The sequence below is a fragment of the Hippoglossus stenolepis genome, chromosome 8, assembly GCF_022539355.2.
Source record: "Hippoglossus stenolepis isolate QCI-W04-F060 chromosome 8, HSTE1.2, whole genome shotgun sequence".
Classification (NCBI taxonomy): domain Eukaryota; kingdom Metazoa; phylum Chordata; class Actinopteri; order Pleuronectiformes; family Pleuronectidae; genus Hippoglossus; species Hippoglossus stenolepis.
Window position 1 is genome coordinate 9,998,234 of NC_061490.1, and position 23,930 is coordinate 10,022,163.

The following is a 23,930-nucleotide window of genomic DNA, read 5'->3' on the forward strand; positions in this document are numbered from 1 at the left end:
GGTAACACTTGGTGGAAGCTATAGATGTTACTAGGTCAGAGTAAATGAAGAAGGACACAACATAAATGAAAGATTTCATGTCCCCTTAAAATGTTTTTGAGTGAACATGAAATTATGCAGTTGTATCATAAAACCACATAAACATTGTTTATCATTCAGAAATTATAGTATCTGGTTCCGCAAATCTAGTCAAGAATGCTGACTACTCATTATCAACAGACATGCCAAACACTTGAGAGGAAAATTTAGGAAAGAAAACCAATATTTGAGCTGTTTATCTGACCAGTGTATCTGCTCTGAGAATTAAATCATTCCAACAACATTAAACATCTTCTCTAAAGCTGAGAGGAAAGCAACTGGAATAAAACAAAGGAAGCATCCCAACATCCCTGACCCTCATTCTCCCATCATCCAGCTGCAGATGAATCCATATCGGCAGGCTGCTTAAATATTAAATGCTTATGGGTCACCACACTTTTTTTCCACGGCCAAGAGCCTCGTCTCTCAATGTCCATGCACACAAGAGAAGGTTTCACGATATCATTGGGAGGAAGAGACAAGAAGAAGGGATTATTTTCTCATCTCATCATACTTGAGACGTAGTTGTAGAATAACAAACAGTTTGTATGTTGTGAAAAACAAAAACAGTGAAGTGACATGAGGGATTCAAATTACCTTCATGCAGGGATTTCTGCAACCGGGCTGCATGGAAAGCATCTGCATCTAATTTTATGTGATATGCAGGTATGACCTTCTTAACCTGACGGATGAAGGTTTAAATGTACAATGTGTAACTTTGGCCACTAGGGGTCTTTCAATCAAAATAAAAACAAAAGGCCTAGTTTGATGACATCGTGAAGCAGTGTGGGATCATGGGAGTTGTCGCCTTCACCACCGTTGCCGATGAAAATCTACCTAACGCAACCCCGGTGCAAATCATGTTCACGGATGAGGGGATGTATTAAAATTGCATTCACATTACACAATAAATGAATAACTGATCAAGCAGAGGAAGGAAAAAAAGCCGACCAGCTACCTGGCTAGCAGTGGTTTTACCTCCGTCATATGTCGTTTACCCCAGAAGTTAAAGCAGAGACGGCCAAAGTCACGTTTTTTTTGCGTCTGTCGCGTGTTCAATTCTGCATACTTTCTGCCGACTTTACAAGAGGGGCCAGGCGGGGAAAGTCCACAGAAACTGTGGGGGCTCTCACTCGGACATTTGCGTTCACACATACACCTTCTCCAGAGAAACTACAGAGGACCTCCGGAGAAACTTCAGTGCATGTCTGTTAGCTAATACTGGACACATGTCTGACTCATCTCTACTTGCGCTACTGTTAAACACTGTTTTAGCATTCGCCATTATCATCCTGCAAATGTCCCTTATGGCCTCAATGGCCGAGGTTCAACAAAAGACATTTTGAAACATCCAACCATCCATTCACTACACCACTTATTGTATAAGGGTCGCAGGAGAAGCTTTGACAATCCCCGCTGGCATTGGGCGAGAGGTGGGGAACAACCTGCACAGGTTGCCAGTGAATCACAGGGCTAACATAGACAACACTCTCACATTCACACCTTTGGACAATTTACTTTTCAAGTCCACACAGAGAGACAAGACTTTGAACCGGGAACCTTCACGCTGTGAGGCATCAGTGCTGGGTCATCACAGGTTCACATCTTCACTGTGTGATCTGTGGCTCGGATTACAGCTCAAGAGTACAATAATATCTCTAAAACTGAAACAGATTCGTCCCATTTATTGAGAACCACTGACAATGTGATGCCCACATAAGCCAATGGTGATGACCAAATCGTCTGTTCAGCCCCTCCGAGCTGCTACCCACCCCCCTCGGCCCCCGATGTAAACATAAACCTTGCATGGGGAGAAGCACATGACTCGCATGCATTCATTAGTTAGCCGGCAGACCAAAAATAGAGATGTTGTGATGCTGTCAGAAAGTAGCTCTAAGTATAGAGCGGAAAGCTCGAGACGAACACATGCTACTGTGCACGTTTCAATAGCATGACGTAAGCATGTTGCGGGTACTGAAACAATGACATACATAGAACACCTCTAAACAAAGTGATCATAGAGTAGTGATTTAATTATAATAACAGGACCTGATGTCACTTTATTGCAAATTCAGCTGTCATTCCTCAGCAAAGTGGCCTACACTCACTGTTGCTGAGACAATTTGTTCTCCAGCTCATGTTAAATTATTCAGAAGCTGTCACTGTAAAATCCTACCATACTCACAAGGTCCAGCCGACAGGATCTGGATGGACATGTCTTCAGCCCGTCTCTGCTCCCTCTGCACTCAAACCCGGCCAACTGACCAATAAAGCAAGCAGCACACCAGCACGGGAGGACTTCCATCCATGCGCGGTCTTCCAAAGGATAAAATACTTGCAGTTTTCAGGAAGCACACAAGTTCCTCTCCATCATCCTGACTGCCTCAAATGAACACCTTCATTAGGTGTCACCTTTCGTAAGTGGAACTCATTCTCACATTACAACTGCATCCACTGCTTGGATAAAATTCTTAGGCAAAAAAATGAGGGAAATCAGCATTAGTTTCACTCCATAGAAAAATATATTATTTCTGCATGTGATGTCACCTTAACAGGCAGACTGCTACGCTGCTACTAAGGATCAAATAACTATCTTTAATACTCCAACATAAAAAACAACAACAATCGTTTCTGTGTTTTCCCAGATGTGACGATGCTGCCACTGTCCCACAATCCTACATCATATTCCTCTTCTGAATGATTCAATGAATGAAAAGAAGATTGTAGCTCCCGCAGCAGCACGGCCGTCAAACACTGCACATATGTCCGTAGCTGGGGATGGAGAGGGCATTGTGGTGATATTCCCCCTGTCCCTGGAGCGGCCAAGTATCCTTTATATCCCCTCGAATCAAGGAGCGACCAGCACACACACACATCCACAACATCTTCCCCCGCCCGCCCCACCCATTCTGGCTTGGCTCCTCCCCACGCTGGCCATCTCCAGCAAGCGATTGGCCGATGCGCGGGGGAGAGGTTGCCACCGATTGGACGGGTGCTGGAGCGGAACTCAGCTTTCCCCATGCATCAGTGCTCTCCAGGAAAAGACCAGGGTTGGAGAGGGAGAGAGGGAGAGAGAGAGAGAGAGAGGGAGAGAGAGAGAGAGAGAAAGAGAGAGGACAAAGATGATGATGTGAGAAATAGGAACGATACCAGGGCTGGAGGGGGAGGGGGGAAGAAGAGAGGTGTAGAGAGAGAGAGATAACGAAGAGAGGATGAACTGGAAAAGAGAGAGCTGGATGAAAATTATCAACGTCACACTGCTCATCTGTATTTTATTCAAATGCGTTCCCTGAGAGATATTCCTATTAGAAAGTATTTTCACCACAACATCACGTCTTGCAGAATGGAAACATTCTGATGTGAATCTGATGTTGACGGTGCAGCAGAACACGCTGTCTTGACTTCGGGGGAAACGCAGTCCACAACAGATGGAGCCTATCAGCATACAGCAGGGTGGAGTGTTTACGTATCTAATGTGTGTGTGTGTGTGTGTGTGTGTGTGTGTGTGTGTGTGTGTGTGTGTGTGTGTGTGTGTGTGTGTGTGTGTGTGTGTGTGTGTGTGTGTGTGTGTGTGTGTGTGTGTGTGTGTGTGTGTGTGTGTGTGTGTGTGTGTGTGTGTGTGTGTGTAGAGGAAGGCAGGGTTCAGCTATGCATGGGGATGAGGAAAGTCATTATTGGTGAACCCGATCAGTGAGTCGGTGCTCACACGTCACGGAAGGTGTGTAATGTGTGCGTTACTCTTGTCTTCCTACAGGGCCTGAATGTGGATCACGCATCTTGTACATGTATTGCGTAAGACTCTGGGTGAGCAGCACTATGATGCATGCACTCATCTAAAAGAAGTATAGTGGATTTTAAAGGTGGTAATATGACTGATATGAGTGACATTCATAGAAAATACAAGACTATATCAGATGATTGATTTCTATCCGTAATAAATGGCTTGCTGTTGTCTTTGATGTCCCATGCATTATTTAATCTTAGTTAGTTGTATTTATACAATTATATTTGATATTATTTCAAGCATTTGAATGTCAACAGGGTATAAAGACTACATTGTCATTATTCTGTATAGTATATAGTTATATTCTTTATCAGTTCTTTCTATTACTTTTTTGCCATAAGCAAATACAGACAGCAGATATGTTGAGATATTTTGCATGCAGTGTGATGTTTGGCAAGTGAAATTATTACTTAAGATAATATGAAACTCATTTCATATAATTTATAATCAATATAGAATTTTAATCAGAATATTTTGATTGCATGACAAAGAGTTTGATTCATTGAAAGAGCCTGAAACTTTGTAAATGCAGTAATTGGGAATTTTAAAGCTGTTTGCAAAGACTATTATTCAGTGAGAAAAAACACTCATTGCACAATGTGCATGTTTCTAATAAGTTGATAAATGAAATAGTTTGGGCTTTTCTTTAAAAAGAAAACTTTTACCCCTTTTAAGAAACTGATTGTCTTGTTATTTGCAGCCACAGGAAATATTGCCTAGCCAAACAGATATCATTATACTGATATCCTGTGACAGGAGGATGCAAGCTGTGCTCTTCCTAAAACCAACACAGCCAGTGTTTTACAGCATGATCCAATTAAGGCCTCCTGCACACAGACACACACACACAAACACAAACTAGGTGAAAAGGCACACACAGAGGTCAGGATGCACATTGTCACATGCACATGTGGATGAACTACATGCACAAAGACACACAAAGGTGAAAACAGACACACGCTCAGCAGAGTCCAGCTGTCTCTGTGTAAGAGATCACAGGGAGTTTAACCGGCTTTCCACTCTCTTATCCCATCTCCATTGTGTTTGTGTGTGTGTGTGTGTATGTTTCATAAGTCATCAAGAATTTGAATTATTACTTAAATATACTTAAATATAATGTAATTCATGAATAGCAATATAACAAAAGTCACACAGGCACAGTGAGGAGGTGTAAAACCTAATTGATCTACCTCATATTTGCAAAATGTTTTACTCTGTCTCAAGTGTTTGTCTTTCTCAATATCAACTGTTATGAACATTTTAATCTTGATTTGTCACCATATTGCCCAGCCCTAATTGAGAGCTCATCATATAATGAACACATGCCAGGGAGCACTTTGTAATATCCTGCTCCATATACATTAGGGGTCAAAAGGTTTTCTACCCTGCCTTGTCCCATTATAGAATCTGATGCCAACCTCAGCCACACATACTTTCATTTTTCTTACAGTAAAAGCTTCACTGACAGCAATCAGGTGCACACTGATTTAACACTCCTCTACAAACACAAGGTGGCTGGTGAGCACTTGTACATAATACATGCTTCGATGCAAATTATGGTTGCTACTTGTCTGATTGCATGCATGCATGTGAATTAGGTGTGAGCACCTTGTCTAATCTCGTGGTATCAGGCGAGCCAAGATCAAATGACGCTCAGCCAAACTAGTTAAGACGTGATGTTTAACAGACATCTCATGTGCCGCAAAGGTAACCGTGGCCAACAATCATATCTCCTGATTTCTCTCCTGCATCCTCTGCCTTGTATCTCAATGTTTTTATGAGCTTACGGGTAAATGTTCACAAATGAAGCATTACAACAACTGGTGTAATTGTCTTACTATCTATTCAAAGATATAACCAGTGAGAGACGGAGATAAAAAGTAACAGAGCAAGAGAAGAAAAAAAAAAGAGGAAACAAGAGTGAAAACAGTGAGAAGAGAGTGAGTAAACAAAATTCACACAATCACACACAACAACCACATCCACAAACACACACACACACATAGAGTTTAGTCTTCCACACCCTGGCCTCTGCAGGGAAGAGTAAAAAACAAAAATCCAATGAACTCCAGAGAAAACCACTTCCTCCGCTTCTTAGTGTATGTGTGTGTGTGTGCGCGTGCGTGTGTGTGTCTCAGTGAGCATGCCTGCCTGCCTGCCTGTCTACCCGCAGTGCACATGGTGAGCATTCAAAGCCCAATTCAATAGGAACCTCGCAGTGAGCTCAGTATGGGCAGAGATGAGAGACTGAGTTCACAGCTGAATTACACTGAGCAGAAACATATGGAGCAAAGGAAAGGACAGGAAAGGAGAAGAGAGAGGAGTCAATCAATTACCATAATTGTCTGTACCTGTTTTAACTTCCTATTCCTTTCATCTTGCTCGTCTTTCTCTCCACCCACATTAAAATATTCATCTGTTTTTTTCAGCTAGAGAGACCCAGACGGCAAATACTTGTCATCTAATCCACCATCCTTTGCATGCTTAATATCATTAGTGCAGCAGAGATCAGAATCAAATCGACTGAACTGAGCATTTAGCGAATGTTGCAGATTATCTTGCACTGAAAGCCTGAGTATATCTGGGGACCGGTCCAAATATTTACGTAAGTATGTTTAGTATGTAAATCCATGTGCAGGCCGACAGTGTTTGGGGACAACTTGTGATTTTGTGTCGTCTACTAAAAATACATCCAAATTGTAAGCCAGCAAAGGGTCAAAGCTTTAGTTTGATCGCATGTGCAAAGCTAATCCAGTTTTTGTTTTGTTTTGAATGTAAACTGGCAACACTTCAAATTAATGTGGATATATTGTGATTAATACACTTTAGCTCCTTTTCAAAAGGTAAAAAAAAAAACACAAACACCCACTATCTTGTCTGCAGTGAGAGTGGATACAATCAACATTCACTCCCAGGTCAAATGACTCGGTAGTAGACACCGGTTTTTATCGGCTCCGGTTGCGATCAGCCGAGATGGAAACATGATATCCAGGTACCACCCTAATTTCTTCTGCTTCTTTATTTTAGCAGTCTAGAAACTAACCCTGCACGACGTGATGACACGCATTGAACGTGCAAAAGCGTTATTTTTTTCTCCATATGGTGCAAAACGCAATATGCAAAACACTGGCAAGACAAGTAAGGTGAGAGAGCTTTTCAGTTTCCGGGATGTTGGTGATGTCGACCATGACTCATAGAAAAAAAAAAAACAGAAAGGCAAACTACTCTGCATTAGGAAAAGAATCAATCTAAATACGTTTACCTGCATTTAAATAACCCGCATATACCCGCTGATTTGGGGGTAATTCTAGGGTCAAGTAAAGCAGAGGTCAAATCCAAGAAGTATGACTACATAAATGTGTGTGTGTGTGTGTGTGTGTGTGTGTGAGACTAAAATGAATTTGCCTGTGTTTAGATGCAGGACCTGTCTCGGCCCCTGTGTGGCACTGTGTGACACGAGCAGAACAGATGAGTGCTGACAGAGAGGTTAAAGTTGGGGCCGGGCTGAGACTTGAGATGCAGAGACATCCCTGACCAATGAAGTACGACCTACAAGGTACCGATGCTAGTGCATGAATTATTTTCTTCATGACACCTACATCATTAGTTTGGACCCACGGATGGTCCCACGCTTCTCCTACATATTCTCAGCCATATCTATACATCAGTGAATGCAAAAGGCTGGACATCAAGCCTAGCTGCTTTTTTATCAGCAGTGGTTTGATTTATAGTCTTAAATCTGAGCAGCTAGTATCGTCCGTCGCAGGTTTGGTTTTGGACAAAGATTTGATGCTAAAACATTGCTCAGCCTATATTTGACTGCAAGTAACCGTAGAAACAACAAAATGGGCACCAGGAGATCGCATACCTCTGCCAAGATAACATCCTATCTCGCCATGTTAAAGAAAATTGAAAAACAGTCCTGAATCTGACCATTTATCTGAATCCTCTGGTAGCCTAAATTGAATGGGTTGTGCCACATCCTTCCACTAAATTTGATGGAAATCGCTTCAGTTGTTTTTCAGTATTCCTGCAGAGAGACACACAAACAATCGGCAATGAAAACACAAATCCTCTTTGTTGAGGTAATGAAGGTGCTTTCTCGGTTAGTTAATGATTAATCTGATTTGATGACTCGGTGAGCGGAAACCAACTCTCTGGTGTTCTACAGCTCACTTCCTCCATTGTTTTCTATATCCGGATACCATGTCCTACATCATTGCTTATAACTTATAACCCACATAGAAAAGATCGTCTCTCTGAGCAAAACAAGTGTAAATCTCCGAAAAGACAAATCTCTCTCAAAACACATTGAAAAACCAAAGCCGAGCTCAGATTAAAAAACAGGAAACATCCAGTTGAGGTTACGTCAAGTCCTTTGAAAGGAAGCCATAAAGAATCTAAATCCAGCCCATCGCAAGGAGGAAAGAGAAAACAATCATGACAATGTGCATGAACATGTGTAGTTGTTACAGGAAAAAGGAAAAGAAATGCATACAATACAAATATTGAATACTAATAAATACTTATGATACTACAAATTAACTCTTCTCCACTTAGGGAAGAAAATAGTCATAAAACATGTTTGTATATTTGAATGTTTGGTCAGCCTTGCTGCAAGTAGGCATTCATCCACCAACGCAGGTACACGCACGCACGCACGCACGCACGCACACAAACACACAAACACACGTCCTTCATTCAGACTCTAATGAGGACAAATAGCAAATGGTCTGTTGTGTCCAGCAGTACACTCCCTGCTTATAATGTGCCAGATCAGCTAATAAGCCACTGAAAGATGCATTAGTGTTTACTTTGCACACCTGCAATTTTCACGTTACAGTGCAACATTAAAGCCTCAGGCAATTTGCTAAATCGACACTTAATTCAACAGCAAGTTAATTTTGTTTCAGAGTAAATAAAAATGAACAACGAACATTCAGCCTTAAATGGCCGGTACAACCTGATTACCCCTCGAGCTCGTGAGGTTCTGCCTTATTACAAAGAAAATACAGAAAGACGCCAGTGCAGCATCTCTTTATTTTTTGAGTTTCAGCCTCAGGGATAAGGTTCACTGGCTTTTGGGGCAAAAGGCCGGTGCACACGATTTGGCTGGCACATGCTAAAATCATTTCCCATTAACACCCACTCAGATTCTGGCACATGGTATTAATAGGCCTGGTTGTAAATTGAAAAAGGTTCATCCCTGGACGACCCAATTGGAAAACATCAGGTCAAAACTGTGTCAAACACAGGGGGTGCTCACAGAGCTACATGGAACGCAGTCGGCTGATGTTTGTCAAGAAGTCACAATAATTTGCTGCAGGTGTCTCGTGTCCTCTTTCAACACCCAAGCTCACATGAGAAAATCTTTTTAAAAAATGTTATGTGTCAACTCACAACTGACAACTCATGTGCACTTTCTGCTTGCGTGTGCCAGCTTATCAGGCAAAGATTAAACCAATCCTTTCAATGTAAATCAATCTTTTTTATGGAAACGCTCCAGACACTTTCAATGCATTTTGGGTCCAAGAGAGATTAACCTAATAATTTATGGCCAGAGAACCAGGCCCACATTCATTTGGGTTTAATCTATTTGCATAACCTAATATGGGCCACTTTACAGCCCCACTTGTGCCCCAAAACAAGTCGCCCTGGAGAGTGACTCGGTGTATTTTTAGTATGCATGTCCTTCGGGTATTCAGGACGTGAACCCACAAGGTCATAGGTCTCCTCTGCCACAGGGGAGCGTGAGTCTAATGGAATTCAACACAGTTGAGCTTTGATGGAACATAACATTTTACTTAAAGTGGGCATGGTACACGGTGTTCTCGATGTTTCAGCTCTGTATCCTCACACATACACACGGGCAAAGTATATCAGTTACACACAAACACAGTATTGTATCCAAGCGAGTGTTTTGTGTCTGCTCCATAGGTTTCCGTCTTGCCATTACAAAGACACAGTTCATGGAGCTCTGAAGCTTCCCAAAACACAAGCATCATTGGTTTCCCACTTTCTGTTTGATGTTGCGCATATTAGATCAAGTGCAGTGACTGACGTGCCTGGTAAGACAGCCAGATCAGATACTGGGCAATGAACAAATCATGTGTCCTCTTACCTGAGGTTGGACCTGGGCCATCCAGCTTGGAATCACATTTTGGAAGAGAGCAATCTAAAAAGAAGCAGAGAGATAAAACTTTAGAGAGAGGAAACAAAGAGTGACCCGCTCGAACGATACTTCGACCCTCGCCCTGTTTTAGTGTCCGAAATCAGAGCTTTGTGACTGCGAGGGACAAATGAGAGAGTGGGCGAGCTGCTGTGGAGCAGCTCTTTGATCCTGGTCTCTGGATGGTCCCTCCCTGAGATTACGGTTGTGTAGATCTCAGATACACTATAGATTCACGTGTGCTATTTCTCCCTCCCTTCTTTCCCATATGCTCCAACACTCACAAACACATTCCCTCCCACACACACACATGAACAGGCTCATGCATGACTCTCAGTGCACCGGCTGCTAAAGTCAATGAATCATTTAAAGATGCAGACTACAGTAGATGTATGTCTCTTTTAATGCCTTGGGACTTATCTTCAAGGAAAGAAGAAATGTTGAGTATTCAGGCAGACTTGTGAAAAAGCTGTGTGTCTGCCGCTTGCTATCCGAAGCTTGTTACACGGGAGTGGAGACAACACTGGCCCTAACAGCAGTGCTGGAATCAGTGACGTCATCGGGATTGATTGATTTCAGGATTGAAATTCATTATGGGCATGAAGTAAAATCACTGAATTTCGTTTTTTCTCCCTTCAAGTAAAAGACCTGACGTGGGAAGTGTTCCATGCCGACGGTACTTAGTTCTTTATTTGGACTGACATGCATCGTGTATTTGACAAACTGTCTTTCTGGGTCACTCGTCAGTGGGACACTATAAAGTGGCATGAGATAACAGAGAGGAGAGACGGGGGGGTAAAGGGACAGGGGCAGCTTAGCTCTTCTTCGCTCTGACTTCTCCTGGCTGCCTCTCGAAAAAGAACAGCCTGGCATATGCTCCTGCCTAGCGAGGATTACAGTAAGCACCTGTTCACACCCTGTATGCTTCATTTTATATGGTGTAGTGTGGATAAGGTGTTTGGTCCAGTAGTGGGGAGTGATTATCCTCTTTGAGAATTTCAGATCCTTTACATGTCTTGTTTCCAGAGGCCGTTTTAATCTTAGAATGTGAAAGCAGGCACATGTTTTACAATAGTGAATGTTGCTCGGTGCACAGGGACTAGATGCTGTCCAGGGGGAAATCATGGTCAGCATATGCTACCAGGCAGGCATTAGGTGGCAACGTGGTCATATGGACAGGAGGGAGTTAGTGAAGGAGAAAAGGGAGAAGTAATCTTCTACCAAATAGGGAGAAAGAAAGAAACCGCCGGTTCAAGATAAGTGGCAGAGCTTTCACTTGTAACCATGATCAGGATCAAGCTGTGAGGAGACTGAAAAGAGACCAGAAACCTCCTCATCTAAAATCCATCTGTGTTTGGAGGATAAATGACTCAGATTTCTCTCAGATAAAAACCTGACAATTGTTTCTGCAGCTTCAGTCGACATGAGGATGGTGGAAAAGACCAGAATGCCAATAAAGGGAGGATGAGTCAGAAGGGGGTTAAAACCTGGGACAGAAGAAAAAATAGAAGGGCCTTTCAAGGGTGCATATCTTCGCCATGCCCTATCCCGCCACGTCAAAGGAAGAGAAAAATAATGACTGGAAACAGCAAATAATTCAGATCGGCACCAACATTTAATAGGTTTTTCCTCAGGGTATGTCACAATCCTCCACAAAATTTTTATGGAAATCGGTTCAGTAGCTTTTGCATAATCCTGCTGGATGAAAAACAAATAAGGTCCAACAGTTCGCTAATGAAACAACATTCAAATTCATTCGATCTGGATCTGAACCAAATTGCACAAACTCAGAAACATCAGTACCCTTTTTTTCAAATCAAGATCCATGAATTATTCTCTGAGAAATCAACAGAAATGTTGAAACAAATTCCTGATCCAAATTTTTTTACCAAAATGCATTGTTCCTTGGGTTATGCCCACCCTTTCATAACTTCTTGGGAAATCGGTACAAACAAAGAAACAAACAAATCCGGAAAAAAAACGTAGCCTCCTTGGCAGAGCAAAGGCCTGTTTCGTCTCTGAACTCATTCAGTATTTCACCGGCAATATGCTTCCCCTTGAATTGTGTGTGAATCACTTACCAAAACAATAAAAGGCAGTTACCGCAGCTACAACATTGCAACAAAAATCGGCAGCTTTTCTTCGAAACCGGGACCAATTTGAAAGTACGTACATCGGCGAGCCAATACAGTAGGATGGGGATGTTGCGCTTGATCCTCAACCTATTTTATCCGAAGCCAGAGAGGCCAAGCGGCAGTTTAGCCTTCCTAAGCCAGAGGAGCACTGGGCTGGCACTGTTCACGCGACAGCGATCAGAGCCTGCTGCCGTCTTCAAAGCAGGACGGAATGTTAGCGAGTGTGTGTTTGTGGGAGAAAGAGAGACGGCGCAGTTCCTTTTGGACAGACTGCGTGCAGCTGTTGACAGAAGACAAGCACTGTTGGCGGCACGCACAAGATCACACATGTATGCAAACACACACACTGCAGGCTGTGCTTTGATTTTACACATGCTGAGTTCATGTTCTGCTTTATTCAAACTTTTTGCTTTTGTACTAGCTGAAATAAGACCTGAGCTTATCTGCTAAAAATAGTAAAACATGCCATTATGTGCAGTAAGCACACTTAGGCGCACGAGTCTGGTTTCTAAATATGCATGTATGCATTTGGACGTGTGCAAGTGTGGGGAAAGAATATGAATTATTTAAAGTTTCTGCAACAATGTTATCCAACAATTGTACGTGTCCCCTAAAAAATAAAAAATCTAAAAATATCTGATTAATGCACAACTGAGAATGAAGTTGTCTGATCCTTGTTATGCACTTTATACGAGAACAGAAACTGGATTGCTAATCAATTTTATGAATGAAAAAAAAAGACACGCATCCTGACACTTGACACACTGCACCATCGTCTCAAGGGGGAAGCTCTTAAAAAGCAGCAAGTCTCAGAACTCAAGAGGGGGGCATGGCCTCATAAGTCTGTGGCTGCTTTTTCAAAGCGCTGCTCGTGAAAAAAAGAAAAAAGAGGTCCGACGCATTGTGGGAGGCTTGTGACTTCAAATCTCAGATCCAGATGCTTCCTTGGTTTAAGCTGTCGATCTGGGGGAAGTCGGGGAGAACTGAAGCATCTGCTCCGGGAGCAGGAAGAGAGCGGCGAGAGGTCGAGGAGGGAGGAATTAGGAATTGTGGAGGAATCAAATTAATATGTATTTATGTGGTGGTCTCCACATGTTAAAAACCTATGATCATAATGAAAGTGAAAATAATAACTGTGGTCGACGGCAGTTGCTGCTCCCTGCCTTATCTACTGGAACAGTATAATATCAGATCAGTACTCGGTATCTGTCGATATGCAAAGCAAAGGTATCGTAGTCGGTATCAGGAAGAGGAAATTATATGAGAGCATCTCTAGGTAGAAGAGAAGGAAGGTATGCATTGTGGCAGCTTACTGGGAGATCATTACATGAATATATGACAACCCTGAGCGGAGGCAAGGTATGAGGTAATGATGGAGGGCCGTGTGGGAGAGGAGCGGAGGAGGTGATGAAAGGAATGATAGAACAAGTGGGAGTCTGCAGTTGACTGATAGAAGTTTCACTCTTATCAGATGAGGGATTTGTAGGAGACACACGGACCAGCCCACAGCCTATTTTTATGACCCGCAATCCTCCCGTGTCTTCATCCCTTGCTCATTCGCCCTGCATCCCTCCATCCCCCTCTTCCTTGCTTCCATGGCCCCGGGCAACGTGGGTGGGATGCACTGATTTATACCTCTGTGCATGTGTGCGCTTCGTGTGTGTATATGTGCATGTGTGAGGTAATGAAGCTGTCCCACAGGCTACACTTAGCATCCGACAAACACATTACCAACCTATTGGAATTCCTGATAATCGACCAGGCTACCAACCAATATCTTTCATGTACATGGAGGCATATTCGACTGATTATAACCATGATGACTGGAAATATACATATCAAACCAACCAATGTAGTTTTAGGTTATAGAGCCAAACATCCTAGTGTTTTATGTTTATCACTTAACATTATTGAATACAAATTATCTCAGAGACTGTATTTCTTTAATCTGTTCAGAAAATGAGAACCAGCTTCATTCGACTTTAACCAAACTGGGATATACACATTTCCCAAAAAAAGAATTCCAGATCTGTGTCTGTGCGTCTTCAAAGTGACCCCTGGCATAGATGGACAAGACATTTTACTACAATCAATAATTTGGCAGGATGGAAGGGGGGAGGTAACATGTGTACATACATAAAGTGCATTACAACTCCCTCGAAAGGTCAAGAGGCTCTGATGAGATCGATGAATATGGTCAGGCTGTAAAACAGGTAATTGCCTCGCTGTGCTACCTTCTTGATTGTCTTCTCCATAAAACCCTTCAATAAGCACTAAGAGAGGAACGAGCTATAACAAGCATCCCAACATCTGGTTCCTGTTGGGAGCATACAGTAGGCTTTTCATAGAAAATCAGGAAAGGAGGAGAAAAGTACCTTATTCACATGGTGCGCTGACCTGGAATTGCTCGTTTTTTTAAATGCTTCCACTTGTTAGAGGTCATGTGATCATTTGCACTTATTGATCATGTATGCACCAACCCCCTGATCTGTTTTTAATAACAGCTAATGGATATTTTAAATCTAGAAATAGTAGAGCCCAGCCGATTTATCAGTATTAATGTTTGCAGAAATTAAAACTTTCAGAATGAACAATGCAAAAAAAAAAGAAAAAGATGTGTATTCATGGTTACATCTTAAGTAAATCTAAAATAAATCTTTATTTTAATATTTGAAGTTCTATTTTATCGATTTGTGTTTATTGGTTAATTTATTTTATTTTAAACTTTAAAATATCAAGCCTGAATTGCACTTATTTGTCATAGGGGTTTGATAACCACATCTTAAGAATCATTGATATTTTTTTAAATATATATATATATATCGACCAATATATTTTTGATATTTTTTACTCCCTTATATAGGTATCAGCATCAGCCCCCAAAAATCCATATAGTTCGTGCTGTAAGAAATAGTATATTAATGATTACATTGATTAAGGTTTGTTTGTCCCCCTTATATGGTAGAAAGCAATTGCCAGTTCAGGTGAAATTGAACATCAAGCTGTTGATTACGAAGCAAAAATGGTTTAGCCCACGAATGAGACCGAAAACAAATGCATGTTTCAATTATTTACAAAAGAAAGTCTTTTCTGTGATGTGGTGCCGTTGGTCACAGCTACAAAGTTTTACAGAATGTAGGAGCCCTCTTTTGTTTATTTTGGTGCCGCCAAATTTTGCATGCACGCACTATTATTTTGAAGGCAAACCACTCCCTGGCTTTCTTAGTTGTTGGAGTATGACAATGACATCCGGGCATCTTTTGTTGAATTTGCAGAGTAAGTTTTTGTCACTGATATTTTGAAATGATGAAAAAACAATGATCAAGATGCTGATACTAAAACATGTTTATCGATGCAAACAATGACCTTACAATCCTGCTGGTGAACTAAAATACTGACCATTATAATATAACAGGTTTTTTTCTTCGAAGGAGCCTAAAAATACTTGGTTGATAATGCCGATTTTGCAATGCGAGAGATCTTTATTTTGTACTTTATCTGCCTTATAATGAACCTATGTTGTATCTCTTTCTTTTACCATAACTACATACTACATATTTTTAAACTACTCCTCATTTCCTCTTTGAGTTGAATAAATGAGATGGCCGAGCTCCGGTGATTTAGCAGTGAAGGCAATGCCAATCTGAGCTTATAGTCTCTAACTCTGACCAACTGCCAATTAGGCTGCCCCTGGATGCAACCATAAGGTTTCAGCCTCATGGAAAGCAGAGCAGCCTACATTTTGCAGGGTGTGCTCCACCCAAGCCTCAGCTCTATAATTTGATGAGTGAAGGCTTGTTTGTCGCTCTAAGTATGCCGTGTCTTCTTTCCTTTTCTGGGATCTCACTCTCTTCCCTCCATCCTATATTTGCATGCATCATTCTGCATCTCTCCGTCTTTACTACTCTCTCTCACTACATCCTTGTCTGTGACTTTCCACTGACCCTTTCTCTTTTTATCAGCACTAACTGTACATCCTCGGCTCTTGCACCTGCTGGAGTCCGGTCCTCGTCTAAATGATTACATAAGATTTCTGCTTGAGTATGCAAGACACAAGATAACATTGGGTCATTATGCTTCCACCGACTGTGACTGCGCCGGAAGAAAATGAAGAATCGCTGCTCAGCGGCTCGGCGTTCATTACAGCCTGCACTGGCACAGGCCACTGGGTTCACTTTGGGCACAGAGGGAAATGGCTCACTGCGCTGTCAATACTGACATCGCCATTGGTGATGCTGACGTTTCGCTTCTATCCTCGATGCAAGAGGCACTGAGCGACGAGCAATTAAATACAGCATGCATAAAGAACTGCAACGTTACTAGTGTCTTTTTAGATGTCAGAAAGCTTATTTTTTTCAATAAAAAAAATAATAAGCAGAGGGGTTTTCCAACCCGTCCATGACACAAGTCTTTCATAATGATTCTCGAGAGAACTACAAAGACAAAGTAGAGGTAATCACTCATGCTCCTGCCTATTAATTATTCTCCTGGTATAAAAAAAAATCTATTATTTAACACTGCAGACTGCCAAGACACTCTTACATGTATAGTTGCAAGTCTGTCTGCATTAGTAATGGATAGAAACTGAAGCCAGTTTCAAACAGTGAAGAGTTGATCTTTGCAACAACCCTGAGCCTCACAAACACCGGGTGTCACGACTGATGACCACGGTCTTATGACCAGTGCAGTTACGACTGGGGAAACTGCAAGTCGTCTCAACGCAGACTTTTAATCTCATTCCAGCATACAGTTTAGTCGTCTGCTTTTATGTCAATTGAGTTTCACAGTGCAGTTCTATGCAATAATGCTCCTCCTCAGGCCCAGTAACTTCATTACATGTCACTCAAGAGACTTTTTAATGGGACGTAATACATCAAAGAGAAAATATAGCATCGTGCAGATGTTATTTTTGTTTTGCCGCGATGGCTCTATCGCGTTCAGATATATTTGACCGGGGGTGGGGGTGGGTGGTGATGTAATGCGTCACTCAAGTGTCAACGGTGACCAAATGATTTTAGCTCATGTGAAGCTAATGGCTCTAATTTGAAGATATAATGAGACAGAGACAGCGGCTCTGTTTTGCAAAACTTCTAAGGATATTAAGATTTGCTGAAAGATAGAATCCTGCACAGTAGCTGCAGGCTTTTTCCTGTGAGCATCTAATACAGGAGACACTTTGGGAAGTCCGAATTTCTTGATCTGGTTTTCGTGGCCCAATAAAGTTTTGCTCCATAACTTATATTACGTATTTTAACAGCTGTATGTTACTAACCCTGTATGTAAGCTATTGTTGTCGTATGGCAAATACATACAGAGAAATACACAAAAACTACTTCCTTTAAATAGCCCTGGCATCAAATATTACAACATTGCTGACAACGCTACACTACTGGAAATAAATTCTTCTTTACCGCCTTAAACACAGTATTTGCCAGTGGCAGTACAGTACAACTGCTGTATGGAGTGACAAGGAGGAGGTGATTTCAAAAGAAATTTTCATTTTTATATGACCAAAACAAATAGACTTTAAGTTAGAGGGGGAATGCATGCAGGTTATACAAGGACTGTGCTATCCTTTCTCAGGCGAACAACCTATTGATGTAGGATATTCCCTGTTTGTGCAAGAAATGCTGCACAGTGGAATGATACACCACCATTCATGTGTCAGCTTAACCTCCCTACACCTCCTGTGCGGTCATATGGGTGTTTTGCTTTGCCTTTCTGCCCAGTAGATGGGAAGTTGCTCTTGGTCTTCCAGACCTTGTGTTAACTAATGAAATTTCGTACGGTGGAAATTTCAAGCTGGAGGCGCTTTGATGTTTTTATACCCTTCAGTGCTTTGAAGACATAGCTTCACTTTCAGATCCTCACTCAGTTGCTAAGAGAAGCCTGTGTTTGTTGAGTTTTACCGAAAGGTTTGGGAAACTCCAGTGAGGATTCCATCTGAAGTTACCTAATGAGTGCTAATGAGTAAACTGAGGCCCGAGAAGTCACTGAACAGTTCACAAACCACAAATTTCACGTGAACACGCTTAGTTTTTTTAGCAAATGAAATATAAAGACTCATTCTTACTGTCAGTTTGCAGCAAGGGGGGGGGGTATTTTGTTCTACTGATTTAAAAAGAATGGGAAAAAATAAATTATAATTCATCATAACTTCTGCATCAGTATTCCAGATTGAATTGAATTTCCCTGCTGCACCAACAGCTGGAAGATATTTGACAACTATATACCCCACAACCTCCAGACTCTTCCTAATACAATTCCTGACCGTTCCACAAGCAGGCAACCCTCTAGTTATGAGCAGCTTGCTTTGATTACAAAGTACCCAATATTTGGAGTTCACAGGGGATATGCTGCTAAGCTTTGCGTGGGCTGTCGGCAATTAGCCATATTTTATTGCGCTGTGATGCCTCACTTTGAAGAATGCTTAATCAAAGTGCAAATCAAAATGGGAAACAAAGGGCTACTATATCGGCTGTATTCAAAACAGAACCGGAGACATGTTTTTTGGTCTAATAGTCAACTGATTATGCTATTTATCTACGGGTTGTAAACAACTATATATAGCCTAGTTATGAAGAGTGCTATTGTACTCCCATGCTTTCAAAGGTTTGTATTGCAAACACTTGCAAAGCTGGGGTGATATATACTGTATGCCTGGATAGCTGAGCAGGAGAGGAATGAGAGCAGTTTTTGCAAGTGTTCAAGAAAGCAGCTGAATATTTCTCAGCTTTGACCCGTTGCAAGAAAAGAACAAACATTAAGGATTGGATTTTGAATCAAGGCATGAGAAACCTGGGAGGGTGACTCAGCCGCTGAGCTGTGATCCACAGTGTGGGACTCAGAGATGGAGCTCCATCTGCTCACTGAGAAAATCAAATCAGGCCGAGAGGAACGTCAAGTATTTTGAAGGGCCAATGATGATATTATCCATTCAGGTGAAGCAATTCAAAACTGGTGCAGAATTAAAGCCAGGGTTGGTAAGTTGTTTCCGAAACCCTTTTTACATATTTGATGACATCGGCGCTCGCATGACTTTAATAAACATGACCTATCATTTCATTGAGACCAAATTAAATGATTGGCTGACACTGTCACTAACCGACATGCCTGCTGCACACACTCAGCCCGTGCTCTCACTGCACATGACCGGAGTCTTCAGCTGGGGAGAGGAAGCAGAGACAATAGCCAGAAGTTAGCGAGCGAGTCACAGAAAAGTCATCCTCTAGCAGTTGTCACTGCTGTCAGTGCACGGTCGTGTGTTTTGGGGGGGCGTAGCTTGGGAGGGGGTGGGGTGTATCGGTTGCATCTTTTCAAAGTGTAGCCTGCTCTTGCTAGCTTTTTCAGGATTGCCAACCCTGGCCTTAAAGAAAAAACAGGACTTACAGTAGATGTTTTGATGGAAACCTCAGTGAAATCACCCAAACAGGCCGCCACCTCTGTAGCTTCAAACCAGTCAGCGAGCTCGTCTTCCACTGAGTCGCCCTCTGAGCCTGTCACGGATCCGTCTTGTTTAGGGGAACATTCTGCCACGTTCTAGCCTTCACTGGCTAACTAGGGCACCGAAGTGCAAGTAGAGTCCCAGCAAAACAAAACACACTCACACAGAGCTCCAGAAATAAAGTGCTCGGGATCAGGATGAGCAGCTGTGTGCCAAGATTTCAACATGCAACAAGCTGGCTGCAATTAAGGAGCCTGCTGGAGAGGCTACGGGGAGCAGGGTGGTCACTACTACTGGTCCTGCACAGTAAAACCTATAAGATACATTGGGATACAGGAGTATGTGAGTCTGTGAGAAGTACAGACAAATGAACCCCTGACATATCTTCTATAAGGACAGATTGCACAAGAGTATACTATGTGACTGATTGTTAAAACACAGGAAAACAGCTGATTAACGGTGGATGAAATGAATGAACTGTTGAGAACGGAGAGATGAAGAGTAATAAGGAAAACCTGATGGTGAGAAGTGTGATTGATCAACTGAATGAGATCAACAATATCCAAATGAACTGAATGATGAACACGAGAGGAAACAATATCCAAGCCTGCTGAATGAAATCCAATTACAAGCACAGCAAGTGCGAAGAATGAATGAACCCATTACCCTACATTAAGTATCTTGTATTCTGTTCATCTTTCCAACACGTCAGGTTTTGTGAACCCACTGCAGCGGCACAAAGACAAAACTTTAATTAAACAAGATGACTAACAATGTTTTAAACCACCAGCTCTTATCTCAGCTGGAGACATTCAGCTATTCGGCACCAATCGCGCAGCTATTAGCACTTTTCTCCCACAAAATCTGTTTTTTCTCTCTCCATAATAATGTCTTATAAAAGTTTCCTGAGAGCGTAACCTATTTCTGTCTCCATCATGAATACTGTATGAACTGTGTTTGCTGCTACATAAACATCCAAGCAGTCCAACTTCCCCGGTGAGCCAACTTTCCAGCCTGATACAACACGGCTATAGGAAAATACACTGGCAGGCGTCCAACCAACCATAGGAGAGACTGTAGCATTTGAATACAATCCTTTTTGACAACATTCCTAACCGTCTGACTGGTAGAGGCAATTCTTAGACAAAAAAAATTGTTGTTTATAGACACAAATTGTGTGTGTTTGTGCATGTCTGCTGCATTTATCGATTAACATGCACTAGTGCCTTGATTTGTGCACGGTGCCGAGTGGGTGTATGTGTGTCCCTGCTCATATGGTGACCAGCAGACCCCCTGGCACCAGGTGTCACAGGGAGAAACAGCTGAGAGAGAGAAAGACAGCTGCTGCTTCTTCTGCTGTGTGTCAGAGGTGGTCCTGCTCTAATGGTGGCGACATCATTCCCCGACGCTGGGCCGATATTCCTTTTAAATTTTAAAACCCTGCCCTCCTTAATGCCTGTGTCGGATTGGGTCAAAGCTGTATTTCACAAAATCGCTGGATTGGCTGTGTGTTGACATCCAGGAGGGGCTTGGCTAGAGAATGAAAACAATAACTAATCTCTAACATAATGTTCAAGCACATACAGCTCCAAAACTTTCCTGTTATACGCTAAAGGTTTTAAAAAGTCAAAATAAAGCACATCTTGAATACATCTTATGATACAATTACCTCAGGGGAGAAATAACATCCTGTTGGAATGGGATGGACATCTTAATATTACAAAACAGTGTGAGACTGTATCTGGTAAAGAATTGCAGGCATTGTGACATAATCTAGAATCACTCCTACTACCTCAAATCTCACAAGCTCTGTCAGAACAAGGTGCAGGACTTGAGTGTTATTATCATATAGGCTGATATCAGGCCCCCCTGCAGTGAAGCCCCCTGGGACATATAGAGGGTGTTTACGTTTTGGATGCAGGCCCATCCTTTTTCCTTATGATGATGCCATCATATTATTAGACAGGCCCAGTGCGTGCTGAGTGCAACCTAATGGCCATATGTGCGTCAGTGGCCTATAGGCTCTGTTCGTGCAATGAGATCTGGGAGACCTGGGTCTCAGAGTGATCCCAGGCTCGTGTTCGATCTGTGTCTGCAGGCAAAAATCGATCAAATTGTACGGTCCACGTGATCCAAGGGGTTCGTGACGGACTGAGCTGTTACGCACAGCCACCACGGCGGAGCTGAAACCAATGTACACACCTTGTAGCCAGCGTGGTCCAACCCCAAAATGGGGTCAGTGCCTTTAACAATTAGAGGTGTTGTCATCAGGGGCTGCGGAGTGTCAGGGTCAGTGGACTGAAATGGGGTAAATAAATACAAGGTGTGCGCGTCTCTCCACGCACGTCCAGCAGCGCAGTGGGCTACACATCTCCCCCCACCCCTCCCAGTGACACCCGTCTGTGGGGCTTTTGTCCACAGTGTGACAGACCACCACCACCACCGCCACCCGTGATCACAGCGACACCTCTGCCGTAGCTCTCCCCGAGCCAGACTCGCCCCTTTCCCGACTTACCGGATTTGAAAAACGCCGCTATGTCTGCCGCGTCCTTCGCAGCCTCATCCAGCCCCTCTCCTGCGCTCATGGCTGCGGGTGGCGTGCGCGGAAGGGAGAGAGAGAGAAAAAAAAAAAGAAAAGGTAGCTTGATAGAAATCCTCAATGGGCTCCCTGCTCGTGGCGATCGCTGCTAATTCGGATCCCGACGCCTTTCATTGAAGCAGATCCGGTCAGGCAATCTCGGCTCCCTTCATCAAGCAGCGAGAGACCTCCTCCTCCATTTTGGCCGAGACGAGGGGGGAAAATCCAGGCGACCGATCGGCGGCGCTCCCGAGTTGGGACGTGAGGGAGGAGGAGGAGGAGGAGGAGATAGAAGAGGGGGATAGTGAGAGAAGGCGGAGGTAAAAAAAAAAAAGAGGAGGGGAGGGAGGGCTATTCCGTCTCGGGGAGGTGGATGGGGGGTGGGATATCCTGGGATTCCGTTTCGAGGGGGTTTTGGTGCATTGTGCGCCACCCAATTTTTAAATGTGCGCCACGGCACAGCTGCAGCGACCAACCCCCCCCCCACACACACACACACACACACACACGCACACGCACGCACCTTCAGAGTCCCTCGCTGCGGTGCTGATGTGGGCTGCGTGGGAGACACTCCTCTGGATTAATGGCTCCAGATGTTATGGGAGATGCCATAACGTCACGCAACATCTGGGATAGCCTTACCCCCTGTGTGCAGCAAAGCCCTGCTCGTGTTTAACGTTATCACCGTGGCTGTTTCCTCCACACGCAGTTTGAACACGGGCGTGGGGTCAGTGGGTTGAATAATTTTACCTGATGAGGGAAATGCGGCCCATCAATCCTCCAGCGATGACAGATTGGGGTTTTAATACCTGGGGGAAATGACACTGATGGAGAGGGACTGCTTCCGTCTCTCTTCCTCTCCTGGCGATGAAGATGATGCTCCACCATGAGGTCATTTGCCCCACAAATCTAACCCACTTCTCCCTCGACAGCCGCAGTTCAGTGGTTTTTAACCCGTGACGGTAAACTGCCGCCACCTAGAGGTTGTCTGTGCGAACTGCTTCTGGGAGGGCCGTGCAACTCGTCCGTTGTGAAGAATGTCAGGCTCCACTATCATCTGCTGTGTTTGTTCCACTGACACAGGCCTGAATCAATAGTCTGTAAGCATGGCCGGATCTAGGAGGCCCTCGGGTAAACACATAATAACAATAACCTTTTGTTTCTGAACCGATTGGTTGATTAATCAATTGTTGACAAACAGAATATTGATTTGCAACAAGTCTGATCACTTACATAGAATATGCAGGGGGGACACTGATATAGTCAACGTTTGTGCAGAAATAGGCTGCTGGTCATATAGAACACATTTCCATTGAGAATCTACATCGTCATAGAAACTGAGAGTCAAAAGGTATTTCTGGACATTAAAGCTGAAAGTCAGCAGAATTAACATTTTAGATTTTTTTTTAAAAAGAAGAAGGTAATGAAAGTATATATTTGTTGGCAAGAGACAACATAAAGATCATACCTTTATTCAATTGTGTCTATAATTTGTATACTGGTGCTATGAACGTTGCTTTTATCATGGTAATCAATGGTGATGGTAGTATGGTGATCAAATTACTACATGTATGCAGTATCCCTCAACTCGGCAGCTCCTCTCAACTCCTCAACAACTGGAGAATGTCCATTTGTTTTTTACCTGCTTGGTTTTACAGCGAGGAGCTTTACTTTTGATTCAGTCTTCCAGTTTCAGCAGCAGCAGAGCAAAATAAAATAGAAAAAAAAACCAGTTGATGAAC

At 42.9% G+C, this 23,930-nt stretch overlaps 1 protein-coding gene across 6 annotated transcripts in view; it reads right to left on the reverse strand.

Annotated features, from left to right (window-relative positions):
* triob (trio Rho guanine nucleotide exchange factor b) overlaps nucleotides 1-22,448 on the reverse strand; it is a 112,907-nt gene extending 90,459 nt beyond the window's left edge. For all 6 annotated transcript variants that reach the window (XM_035163154.2, XM_035163153.2, XM_035163151.2 and 3 more), the window contains exons 1-2: nucleotides 22,126-22,448; nucleotides 9,984-10,037 (exon numbers count right to left, since the gene is read on the reverse strand). In XM_035163154.2, coding sequence (XP_035019045.1) covers nucleotides 9,984-10,037; nucleotides 22,126-22,195 — 124 coding nt within the window. In that variant the 5' untranslated portion in view covers nucleotides 22,196-22,448. The remainder of the gene's footprint in view (nucleotides 1-9,983; nucleotides 10,038-22,125) is intronic.
* Nucleotides 22,449-23,930: the final 1,482 nt, after the last annotated feature.